The 12,264-nt window shown below is 44.3% G+C and overlaps 3 protein-coding genes across 3 annotated transcripts in view; all 3 read left to right on the top strand.

The window, feature by feature from the left end:
• Positions 1-4,854, top strand: part of Pmar_PMAR016879 (beta adaptin protein, putative) — an 11,986-nt gene extending 7,132 nt beyond the window's left edge. The window contains exons 11-24 of the mRNA XM_002765880.1: positions 945-1,049; positions 1,178-1,301; positions 1,455-1,599; positions 1,699-1,815; positions 2,206-2,364; positions 2,422-2,571; positions 2,643-2,763; positions 2,817-2,930; positions 3,272-3,432; positions 3,480-3,599; positions 4,046-4,134; positions 4,186-4,339; positions 4,565-4,690; positions 4,733-4,854. Coding sequence (XP_002765926.1) covers positions 945-1,049; positions 1,178-1,301; positions 1,455-1,599; positions 1,699-1,815; positions 2,206-2,364; positions 2,422-2,571; positions 2,643-2,763; positions 2,817-2,930; positions 3,272-3,432; positions 3,480-3,599; positions 4,046-4,134; positions 4,186-4,339; positions 4,565-4,690; positions 4,733-4,795 — 1,748 coding nt within the window. The 3' untranslated portion in view covers positions 4,796-4,854. The remainder of the gene's footprint in view (positions 1-944; positions 1,050-1,177; positions 1,302-1,454; positions 1,600-1,698; positions 1,816-2,205; positions 2,365-2,421; positions 2,572-2,642; positions 2,764-2,816; positions 2,931-3,271; positions 3,433-3,479; positions 3,600-4,045; positions 4,135-4,185; positions 4,340-4,564; positions 4,691-4,732) is intronic.
• Positions 4,855-5,298: 444 nt separating this feature from the next.
• Positions 5,299-9,712, top strand: Pmar_PMAR016874 (conserved hypothetical protein; the record flags this gene model as incomplete). Its single annotated transcript, XM_002765877.1, has 16 exons — positions 5,299-5,372; positions 5,596-5,605; positions 5,665-5,744; positions 5,791-5,906; positions 7,020-7,099; positions 7,330-7,422; positions 7,694-7,785; positions 7,836-7,929; positions 8,020-8,119; positions 8,166-8,251; positions 8,504-8,658; positions 8,703-8,806; positions 9,005-9,059; positions 9,103-9,202; positions 9,248-9,327; positions 9,554-9,712. 16 exons carry the CDS (start codon positions 5,299-5,301, stop codon positions 9,690-9,692), a joined length of 1,458 nt encoding a protein of 485 aa, XP_002765923.1. The 3' UTR covers positions 9,693-9,712.
• A 699-nt stretch (positions 9,713-10,411) lies between these two features.
• Pmar_PMAR016873 (hypothetical protein) overlaps positions 10,412-12,264 on the top strand; it is a 2,295-nt gene continuing 442 nt past the window's right edge. The window contains exons 1-6 of the mRNA XM_002765876.1: positions 10,412-10,607; positions 10,654-10,804; positions 11,247-11,351; positions 11,402-11,515; positions 11,559-11,692; positions 12,121-12,231. Of these exons, the coding sequence (XP_002765922.1) occupies positions 10,448-10,607; positions 10,654-10,804; positions 11,247-11,351; positions 11,402-11,515; positions 11,559-11,692; positions 12,121-12,231 (775 nt within the window). The 5' untranslated portion in view covers positions 10,412-10,447. The remainder of the gene's footprint in view (positions 10,608-10,653; positions 10,805-11,246; positions 11,352-11,401; positions 11,516-11,558; positions 11,693-12,120; positions 12,232-12,264) is intronic.

Below are 12,264 nucleotides of genomic sequence, written 5' to 3'. Positions count from 1 at the left end.
CGGGCAAGCGAATGATGCCTTTGGACGAGAAGACGGTATCCAATTTGTTATTGGCATTGAACGAATGTAACGACTGCTGCAGCTGGTGAATGCTAATAGAAGTGTTCGATGTTAGGTACGGAATGGGCTCAGGTTATTATACTGGATGCTATCACTATGTATCAACCTAAGGATAGTAGGCAGGCTAAGGAGATGATAGAGCGAGTGTCGGCTAGACTGAGTCACGTTAACTCGGCTGTGGTAGTATTCTGGGATGGTCTAGTGGTAAAGATGGCGACTGTGGTGGGGAAGGGTGTGGGTTCTATCCCTGCGAGTGTGAATATGTCGTGGCTCTATCATGATACTCGGATGTGCAGCCTTGGGTGGTTGTCAGGTTCTATCGGCAATCAAAGTGATTATGAAAATGATGGATAAACTGAACAACACGGATATGATCAGAGTCATGTGCCGTAGGCTGTCGGCCCCTCTGGTCACACTCCTTTCCCAGGAGCCGGAAATACAGTACGTACGGGCAACGGGGGAGGAGAGTGAAATTCAATTACATTCCGATAAAGAAAATTTCTCTGATCGAGATTGTCGAAGTAATAGTAATATATGTCTCATCATGCTACAGCGCCCGTACTGTTGGTATTTTTTCGGTGGAGAGATCTTGAAATGGACGTGTGAGTGTGTTCGAGAAAAAATTATTGGCTGCATTTTCAGGTACATTGCTCTGCGTGATATCAGACTGATCGTGCAAAAGAGGCCGATAGTACTACAAGGGTAAGTATGGTACTTGGTGAAAATAGGCGGAGCGAAGCACGACATTACATTTTTAGGGAGGTCAAGGTCTTCTTTTGTAAGTATAATGATCCTATTTATGTTAAAATGGAGAAGTTGGATGTGATGGGTAGGCGGAGTGGAATATACTATACCACTCCTCCTGGAACTTGGCTCTATTTCAGTGATGTTGGCGAATGAACGGAATGTTGATGTGGTGGTAGCAGAGCTTGTGGATTATGCTAATGAGGTTGACCTGGAGTTTGCATGCAAGGCAGTATCTTCTATAGGTAGTGTCCATCAAACGATAATTTCAATCCTGTCTGGTCCTGAATGCTTTTCGTGAGCGATGAAAGTGTTAGAGTCTTCAATCAGGCGTGCGCATGCGTGCACTTTTCTGTTTTTTACTTACATTCAGGCCGAATAGCACTGAAGTTGGAGGCAGCGGCGGATGTATGTGTGAATGCCATCCTAGAGCTTATTGAGCACCGTGCTGACTATGTCCTACAAGAGTCTGTTGTCTCTATGCGAGACGTCTTTAGGTAGTATTATTCCCTTGGTGGTGGTGTGGGAGCTTCGCTCCGCCTCTCATTGTCGTGATTTTTCATGTAAAAATTATCTTTTCTGGACAATACTTTGGCAGTGTCTTCAACTGAGCTGAGGAGGCGAATAAATGTAGTGTATTTTTCTGTCAGGAAATACCCTGGAAAGTACGAGTTTGTTATTGGCCCACTGTGCGAGAATTTGGAGTCTCTGGCTAAGCCCGAGGCGAAAGAAGCGATTATTTGGATACTGGGAGAATATCCGGATAGGATCGAGAATGCTGGTGACCTCTTATATGTAATAAATCACGTATCTATTATAGTAAGTGATGTGGCTGATACGGTTTGGTGTTGTGGCTGAGGTTAACGCATATTTTTTCAATGTACTGTAATTCAGTCCTTCCTGGACGGCTTCTTCAGCGAGACGTATGCAGTACAACAAGAGTTACTAACGGCTGCTATAAAGTTCTTCCTCAAGGAGCCTACCAAGACTAATCAGGACATTGTGTCAAAGGTAGAGGGGAAGGGCGCAGTAGTAGTAGTAGTAGTAGTAGTAGTAGTAGTAGTAGTAGTAGCTGTTGGGTACACCACGCCTCTGTAGAATCGGTTTACATTAATAAATACATGTTTTAAAATTGTTACTCTCAACGTTCTATTTGGGTTTACTCTTCGCAAGGGGACTTATTCGTTACCACAACAACTGAGAAATAGTTTGCATACGAATCAATCTAATACGTGTATTATAACCTGTTAGATAGATCGCTGTTATGATCTACAGTCGATGATTTTCACTTTGAACTTGCAGCAGAATTAATAGAGTAGTAAACTTAGACGCGTTAATTCTGGGCGTGCGCGAATGTTGATGAGGAGGAATTTTAGTCTTGAATAGAGTTGCTCTGGTCAGGTCCTTAAAGCTTGTACCAACTCCTCGTCCAATCCTGATCTGCGGGATAGGGGTTACATGTACTGGCGTATGCTATCTATGGGAGATCTGGAGAAGTGTAAGAAGATTGTAGTAGCACCTTTACCTAGGATAAGTGATACCTCCCTCCTCGTGGAATCGGTAAGAAGGAGGAGTAGTAGATAGATAAAAAGGCTAAGTGCTGTGGCTTCCCGTTAGGGTCTTCTGGAGACCCTTCTTGGCACGATTGGTCAACTGTCGTCGATTTACTTCATAGCCCCTGATGAGCTGATAGAGGGCACCAAGCAGTATGAGGAGATGGAGGATTATTATGCTGATGCAAGCAGTGTGGAAGATCGAAATCAGAATGTAATGTATGGTCTATTATCGGACCTAGTTTGTATCTTTGATGATTGAACCTGAGATATGCGGCTTATCAGATTAAGGCGGTGAAAGCAGCCATGGCGAGCCCGCGGAATTATGATGAGCGCACTACAGACCTGGACTCGGGTAGTGAGGAGAGCAGCAGTAGTAGTGAAGATGAAGATGATGATGACGAAAGTAAGCTCGTCTGAAGTGCATCTCGGGGGGGCGACGATTTGGTATCATCTCAGGTAGCGATAGTGATGAGGAGACTCCTACTGCTGCTGTGTCGGCGGCGGCGGCTGCTGTTACTCCTGATTTACCGATACAGAGGTTCATGGTCCATCCAGAGGACCAGAGGGGAGGTGAATGAGGATGGGATATCACTTCCTGTGAAAGGATAGTAGCATGACTCGTCCTTGTTGTTGGGGACGTATTGTGTTACTGTTGAGTAACTGCTTTATTTCAGTGGATGGAATTATGGTTGGAAAGTCGTTCCCTAATTGTGGTACTGAGTTTGGTATCGTATGATTGTATAATCTACTTTTGAGTATTCGTCGCTTGTCGCGCTGTTTTTATGATGTCGGCTGCTATGGCTACGACATTTTCACATTCGTATCACTAATGTGAAGTGAGAATCACATTAAGTGTAGTTTATGGCGCGTGGTGGCGTTGAGGAAATGTAAGATAGCAAGATTTGTCCTAGGTAATGGTCATACTGGCCTTAAGGTGGCTGCTGGAGTCGGCTTTGTTAAGGGGGTGTTGTGCATGGAACTATTGATTGGGAATTCTGGAAGTACACCGTTAACTGGCTTTGCTATACAGTGTAACAAGAACGCCTTTGGATTGGCACCTAAGTCAACGCAGGTAGGAAGGGATTTTGTCACGCGCCACGAAATTATGTTGTTGTTCAGATAGCGGGAATGCCTGATGTACTTGAGCCTGGAAGTAATGTTAGTGTGAGAGTAGCATTGGAGCCGAATAAGCTGAACTCGGGCACTCCCCCACCGAACCATCCTCCACTGCTACTTCAAGTAAGGGATGAGGGGCTGTTCAGGGCTCATAGCTTAAATTTCTGAGAATCGAGAGATTTATGGTATGGTGAAGGAAATACACTTGGAATTAAGCGACTTGGGTATGTTTCGCTACTCTAAAACTCATTGTAAACACGATAGGAAAAATGCATAGATAATCGGGAAAGGTTTTAGATTTTTGAAAAACTGACCTGGACTTGGGGAGACTTTCCAGTCTTAGTCAAAACCCGCTTTTCGAGTACTGTGTATAGTAAATACGCAGAGAATATGTATTGTAAGTGAATATTGTATGGGGTAGATTCTAGCATATTCCTCCTCATTTGCTCAGCCGACTTGGGAGTCAGCTGTGATTTGGGTATAGATTAGTAATAGCGTGATATAGGTAGAAGGAATGCAGTATTGAATAAAGATGGCATTTAATCAACTGATGATGTTGTTGGCCTCAGACAGCGATCAAAACCAATGTGGATATTTTTTACATGAACGTTCCGTTCACCCTATATGTAGTATGCGAGCCCAAGCAGTTGATCAATGCGTAAGTCCATGCTGGGCATATGCTGCTGTTATTATCATCATTTTTGTGTAGGGAGCAGTTCCTGAGTTTGTGGCAACGCTGTGGTGCGGATCGTCAGACTAGTCGTATGGCAACGCCTTCACAGCCGCTGAACCCTGAGATGGTGATAGCCCGTTTGAGGCAAGGAAATTTGTTCCATGTAAATACTAGACTATCTAAGGATGGAGTAAGTGGGTGAAATATTCTCGATGCGGAAAAATTTACCCAAACGTTGGCAAGGCGGTTAGTAGAATAAAAACCGTATCGGGGACTGCTAATATGTTTCTATGGATGCGAATGACTTCTCGGAATGCGCTCATGTTTTCCAGGGGAATCTTATGGAATCTTAGGTTGAACTCAGCATCATACGAAATAAGAGATACTAATCGCTATTATTGTTGTATACTTTCAGGCATCGGCAGCGCTTTACTTTGGTGCATGCCTTACGAACCGGCTAGTTGTCTTATTGGAATTGGTAATCACTCGAACACTACCGCAGAAGGTTATGGTTAATGTGCGAACGGAGACCCCACCACTGGTGAGTTTTTGTCACGCGCCACGAAATTACCACGTATTGTAGGTGAATCATATGCATTACCTTATCGAGTCGCTACTGCAGTTGAAGCCCGCGCCGAAGCAGTAGCAATAGCAGCAGCTGATACATTCGAGTGTTCAGAGTTGGAGGATTGTGATACTATCAACAGTTTCATTCATCATACAGTTGCTGATTATATATCGATGTTGAGATGTAGTCGGGGGAGAATCGGGGTTGCTCTTGTGCTACATGGTGGCAATATAGGAAATATTGGGTATAGAACATATATAGTATTTAGACATTGGAGTTTCACTCTAGTGATATGAAAAACACTGGTGAAAAACACAATTCGCGACTACTGCATATCGCCGCGAATATCGGACTTTTTTCACAGAGTATTACGCCACTTCACGTAAAACGGGTGAAACTTCATTGTATACAACACACATCTTGTAGTATAGAATTTTCCCGGTATGGAATTTATTCCGACAAGGTGGGATTATCTCCAGCAGGGAAACGGGTTTGGTTATGATGCATTTCACCGAGCTCATCCCTGCCCTGGCTTCGCTGATTTTGCTCTTATGTTCGACGACTTAGATTTTTGTATTAAAATGCCCAGGGCGGCTGCTACTGAGCGATCACATACGGAGGACGCCATGCCTGAGGGCGGCAAGATGAGGGGTAAGTGAGCTGTAATGCAGGGCGGTGGTGATGGTAATGTGGTGAGGAATAAGGTGAAGTATATTGATGATAGGAATAAGGCGTTATATAAGTATATAAACAACTTTGTGTGATCTCTGCAATTTCAAAGAGTGAATAGTGACCTGTTTGAATGCTGCGTGAGGGGATAGCGATGGAAGGTATCCGATTTAGGATTTTGAAAAGGAGTGGTATGTATAATGTATCAGGATATTTCAAGTAGTCGGGATTAATTTACATAATTGTATTGGGATGCTCATGTTTATGGTTATGGTCAGTTTCAAGCTGAGTTGGAGAAGGAGAGGGTGGAGCAGCAACAGTGTGGTGACCTGGTATTCGAGGATCCTATGGAGGATGAGTAAGCAATTAAGGGTGTGTTGAGATTGTTATGGTATGGTTGATAGGTTCGAGAAGGAGGAAATAATAGATGCCGAGATGGCTGTTACAGAGGAGGAGCCATCTGAGGGAGTAGGAGGAGGCACTGCTGTGTATGGGCCGGAGATGGATAAGGTTGAGGAGGGTAAGGTGGTGGTGGTGATGTGGAGGATTTATGGTATGGTGTCGTTAATACTCGTTAAGACGTTTGTAACTTCACCTGATGTATGAGGTCACTGTCCTATAGAACATATGTAAACTGTGCTGTGTGCATGGGTACTGGTTTTTAGCTCAGCATTAACCAGCATAACCCGTCTCTGAGGGTCTCACTCTTGCTGACGTCGTTACGGCGTTTAGAATTACTTAGTAATAGTGATGGTGGTCGTTTTGCGGCCCTCGTGTATACTGTATTTGGGCCTTTCCTGTGCGAGTGCGTGAAAAGTGATTTCTCGGCGAACTCGGCGAATATTCATATGATTTTCAACATAATAAAAGCAAGAATAACAAACGTATATACCTAGCAGTATTGTATTACATAAAGTCAGTAACGCACCGAGAGAGGCGGATAGTCAAACACGAAGTCAGTCGCAGTCCTTTGGGAAGTAGTAAGAGGAGTTAAATTCCTCGAAATATTTCTATGTTGTGGAAATTTCACCTATTACTGCTATCGGTAGTGTTAAAAAGCCGTAGTTGTTATGGAAGTGTCGAGATGGTTGGTCTTCGCTAGGGTATAGTATTCCGTCAGGTTTTGGTAACCACTGCAATGGACGGATTCAATGTCTTTAAGACCTACAATATTGTTTAGTGACATCCTACGTATGATTATAGTAGCACTGAACTTATCACCAAATATTGCCACACGATTTATCCTCACTGGAGTAACGCTTCTCCGATCGTCATGGGGGTTAGTGGCTCAGTGGCAGTGCTTTATTGCTAACACACATTGTAGTGGGTAAGAGTAATGGGGACCTCTGCCTTTGTCTTCACACTGAAGGGCTGAGGCCGAGGCCGCTCGCCATCGTACATTTTATCGTAGTGTTAGGTAAAGAGCTCTTCATGCCTTTGGTACCAGGGTCGTGATGATGGCTTGCTGTTTCTTCGACTACCTTTCCTTCAGTTTTTCTGCCCCATATGCTCCATAGGGTTGGTCCCTGCCTTCTAGTAGCGGTTCCCTGCAGTAAGCAGCTCAGGAGGGGCGTAATAACGAGACCAGTCAGTTGGCGTGGGGCTGCTGCCTTTGTAGTGGGAGGGACGGCAGGTGTTTTGGGATGGGGGGCGACTTGTGGTGGGAGAAGTTATTGTGAGGAGCAGCAGGCTGTTGTTGGGCAGACCGCAAAGGTGAGGGGGGCTTGTTTGTGGGCGCCGCTAGCGTGGGAAATATACAACTACATGTGTTGGGGAAACTTCCACCGTAGAATGGGGTATTTTTTGGGAAATTTTTTGTTGGTTTTTGAGTATTCTGTCCGAATTTGTAAGTAAACTTTCATAATTAGTGAGGAAACTCTTGAGCTCAGCTGAGGGAATATATTTTTCCAACACGAACGAGCTCATTCTCTGTGTATTGTCAGGGTAAGGTTCGACGGGAGGAGGTGTCCAGATTGCACTCGAGCGTGATGGGTAACTACGAGAATCGTATGAAGTATTATGCAGCTCCCGAAAAGGTAATGACGATGGAATTATTTATGGAGTCTGCAAGTATCAGTGAATTGGTGTGATCACTACTGGCATTTGACTACCACTATGTTGGTGCATATGTTTGCTCTCCTCAACGGAGCTTAGGAGTCTCCTCATGAAGTGTAGGAGTTTATATACGAATTCGGGTAGGAGTGTAGAGAAACCAATGAGAATTCCACACAATTTTCACAGAGTCCCCATCACATGTAGTGTATTTCATTGCACTGTGTCGTCACTGGCAGTAGTGTAAATTGTTAGGTTTTCGAGTACTACGCAACAGTTGAGGCGGAGGGTCGATCGGGGAGCCGCTGGGCGATGACTTATTCCGACTTTATGCGCTCTATTATACCGTAAGGCTTTGAAATGACCACATAAGGGATGGTAGGGAGGTATGCTGTAGGTTCACCTTCCAGGAGATGTACTATGAAGTGGACCCAAAGGAGCACCTAAAGGCATTAGCATTATTTGATCTTGATGGTGATGGATTTTTGCAAGTAGTGTATTAAGGGAACATACCCGAGATGGGTAGATCTCGATTTGTCGCCGATTGGCCTTCGCTACCTCAGCATGGTGTGTGAATTTAGTTCGACGAGTTTCTGATATTGAGTGCAATGGTAACGACCAAAGTGAGCAAGGCGGAGGAGATCTTTGATAGGCTAAGTGCCGAGGAAGGCTCTGATAAAGGTGTGCTCTTCCCATGTTGTATGCTGTTTGATTGGTATCACTGTAGGGGAGCTGTCTCGACGAGGCTTTATTGACCTTATTACGGTATTGGTAAAGGAATCGCCTAGAGGGGCTAAGTGGGCGTCTGCAGGGGTAAGGACGTGTCCTATCTATGGTGTTGTTCTTGTTTTCGTTTTTGTTTTTGTTTTTGTTTTTGTTTTTGTTTTTGTTTTTGTTTTTTGTTTTTGTTTTTGTTTTTGTCTTTGTTTTTGTTTTTGTTTTTGTTTTTGTTTTTGCTGTTGTTGTTGTTGTTGTTGTTGTTGTTGTTTTTGTTGTTGTTGTTGTTGTTGTTGTTGTTGTTGTTGTTGTTGTTGTTGTTGTTGTTGTTATGGTTGGTATTAGTAGGTATTGCCAGATCCTCGTAAAGTATCGGATAACAGGCCCCTAGGGTCCATAGTTGAGGGCTCTGCTTTAGTCAAGAAGCTGTTCCCTACCCATGATGGGAAGTTGACCATAGCGACTCTGCGGAGCCTTCTGGGGGAAATCGCCGAGGAAGTGCTGTAAGGATAACAGACTTGTATTGGGATGTGAATGAGCCTTGTAGATACTATGAGTTTGCTAGCCATGGAGATGTACAGGGAGAAGGCATGAATAGCAGCATCACGGCTAGGGAGTTCGCGGGCCTTGTGGTGGGGTTGGTGCCTCCAGGTAGGGTTGTTGTTGTTGTTGCAGGCGGGCTAGGATTAGTGTTAGAAAATATGTTTGGTTTCCTCAGGAATTTCGTCATGAAAATGTACACAAGGTTTAGGGTGAAATTTCTCGAAAATTGCATATTTTTTTTATTTTTACCAATATGAGTAGTTGACGAAATGCATATCTTTCCACGCTGTTGCTGCTGCTGGTCAGGTCGCATGGAAGCAGTGGCAAAGCGTGTTAAGGGTATCGATTGGGGAGGAATGCGGTAGAAGACTGACTGGTGTGGTATTATGGGATGTGGTCCTCAGGCGAGTATGCTTTGGTGCGGTAAAGGAGTTCGATCGGTGCTTGGATGCTCTGTTGATGGATGGAGGCCAGGAAGTGAAGAAAGCCCGACTGTCTCGAGAGGTGGGCAGGCTATGTTGTGGTAGGAAGGCAAGAGGTGACTCTTAGGAGTTTATGGTCATGCTACAACGCAAAGGGGGGAGAGTCTCGGACACGGATATTGGTGTTGTGGTTGATGTGTTGTTCAAGTAAGCTCATCGTTATTGCATTATCACTATTCGGGGACAGTTCCTGTCCATGATCGGCCGGATGCCTGGTCGGCTGTGTGCGATGCGATCTGGAACTTTATTTTTTGATACGGGCCGCCCGTAACGGGCGTCTGTCGCCCTATGTAGCTGCTCTGTGGTAATTGCTCAGTAATCATACCATTCCTCCGTGGAATCTCGTGTAGGATATGGTTGGTCGTTGTCTCAGAGTGCTAGATGAAAATGGTAATGGCGTATTGGACGAGGAGGAGTTCTTCGGCGTCCTACGTCAACGATCGGACCGATGGGTGCAGTCTCCTCCACTGATCATGAGGATTATGACTCTATTCCACACGTTCTTCAAGTGACTCACATGTTTCTGTATTACAGTTGGTGCGGTTGGGTAGGGGTGGATATCGAAGTCTCCTCTTTGTCGTTGTTTCATGTGTGGTACTACTGTAGGTGTTGTTAAGTTCAGGAAGGGATATGTATCTTTAGAGGGATTCTCGTGGTTATCAGTTGGGGTTGAGTGTAAGGAATAATATGGACATTTGTGGTTGTTGCAGACTAATATTGTAATTATATTTTTCATCCGAGAAATATAATTCTGAAATAAAGAGAAGTTGCTATTGAAGTGGTACATGCAGTGTATGGATATACTATATGTGTGTAAAACAATTTTTTATTCATTCTGTGTATCTCTTCATATGTTAGATCGCTAGTCATAGGGTATGTTACTATTAATCGCGAAACGTTCGTGAATTTACGGTATCACAAGGCATGAAAATAGTATATAGTGGGTCGGTGAATAACACGTCGACACTAGCTTGGATCTGTTATGCTAGATCATGGTGGGATCATACAACACAAAAATATAAAAATCCAGCACAGGTTTTGTGACTGCTTTGATGATACATATTGCTCGCAGAGATCATCTCCTAGGCGGTAGGCTGTAGACCGTATCATGAGTATCCATAAAGCCACTACTGTAAATGTGGAGATAAGTTAGTGGGAGAACCTCCCTTTTCGAGGCTTTGAGTGTTGATATCCTTTTTTCTAGTATTAGTTTCTAGTGGTAGTAGTTTCCGGTTAATTCTCCCTTTTCCTCGTAACAACGTTAACAATGGGTTTTTGTTCGATTGCTGGATGTTTTGAATTTTGCCGAGGACGCAGAGCTCCACTGCCGTCATCAGCATCAGGAACGGCAGCGTCAGTGCTAGGAGGGGCCGGGGGTAAACAGGAGAAGCTCAGCTCGAGGCCTTGTCGAATGCCTCAAGGAGATGGTAGGAAAATAACAAAGAGCTTCGCTCCGCTAAGTATTACTTTCAGAACTGACCGCGTGTTTGAGTACAGCACCGTACAATTTGGTGGAGAGTGCGGCACCTCATTCGAGAGCTCGGTGTTGGTCTACGCGTGATATCAATAAATATCGAGGCGATATGATGTTTGTGTCGGTGGACGATCCTATCCTCAGCAGACTGTAAGTGGCAGACTTGGAATACCTGGTTGTTACAGGGCTAACTGTGAGGGTTTTACTCGGGGAAAAACGTTCGGTTCTGTGGGAGAGGCGTTGATTGCTTGCCTCTTGGGATGTTGACATTCAACAATTTTATTATTGACTCAATCGATCAATGTGGGAAAATATGCTTTTGGTCAACTACATGTGTTGGTGACGATATGAAAATTCTGTGAAAACTTCGCGAAATTTCTGTTTATTTCTGTACACTTCTACCCTTACTCGTGTATGAAACTCTTGAGCTTATTGGAAGATCATAACTTGCCCTTGTGAGTTGAGTCTATACACCTGTGAATTTGAACATTCATTGCTCCCCAATCGTATGGTGAAATGATTATGTAATAAGTACGAGTAGCGCCATAGATTATCGTGTTCCTTTTTCTGTCAACCTGTTATTATCGTTCAGGATCGTCTCGGTGTGCATCCAGCTTGGCCTTGGCGTCCTCGTATGTGATCCTGGTGACTTCGAGGCCGTTTGGAAGGAAGTAGTGGAACCCTGCTGCCCGGCTAGGTAGATGTCATCATCCTCCCTACTCTACTGTAGCAGCATGAGCCCTTCAGAGCCGTCTTTATCGTGTGTACTGATCGTCCTGGTTTGTGTAATGTGGTCGAAGCCAACGGCTCGCTATTGTCCAGCCGCATTATCAACGTTCATTTAGTGGGAGCTGTTGAGAAGTAGGCCCAGGTGTGATCCGGACCTATTTTGAATCTTTGCTAGGACGTCGCTTGATAAGGAGGCAAGTCGTCATTTCTTCCGTAATAAAGTAACTCGTTGGAGAGCAGCCCCGGAAGCTCACGTTGGGAACCATGTGAACCCATTGGATGCATCGGGCTCGGGGTGCAGGAATCGATGTAGTAGATGGATGGGCAATAATCATTCGCGAGTGTATTTTTTCGGGAAATTTGTTCTCCTACTATATGATGGCTTATTACTTGATGTATGTCCTATCAAAATTTCAGCTGAAGAACGCGAAAAAATTGACGAAAAATAATTTTCCGAATTTTCCTACGAAAAAATACACTCCTTATATAGTGGGAAGCATTCGGATGGTAGGACTGATAGCATGGGCGTAGTCGTATAAATTTACCATTGCTGAGTAATGCTGGTATTTTTACCGTCTTGGAACACTATAGGGACAGTGGGTTCATTTGGCGTTGGAATTGTCAGGATAGGAGATCACAGGGAAATTACATTGTTTTTCAAACTCTCATGTTGTTGCTAGCAAAACGATGAAAATCATTGCTCACGGAGTTGTGGTATTATCATGATTTTTGTTCAGCGGCGGGAACAGGAGAGGACGGTGACCAGATCGAGATGGTCCATCTAATGTTTGACCAAATGTTTAGGGACTCGGATGCAGCTATGGATCAACAAATCCTCAACTTCCAACGTGAGTAGTCTTGGGAGAGGGGGTATTACTACT

The sequence above is a fragment of the Perkinsus marinus genome, assembly GCF_000006405.1.
Source record: "Perkinsus marinus ATCC 50983 genomic scaffold scf_1104296974312, whole genome shotgun sequence".
NCBI classification, from domain to species: Eukaryota; Perkinsozoa; order Perkinsida; family Perkinsidae; genus Perkinsus; species Perkinsus marinus.
The sequence above is the reverse complement of the archived record's forward strand: the minus strand, read 5'-3'. Positions and strand labels throughout refer to the sequence as shown.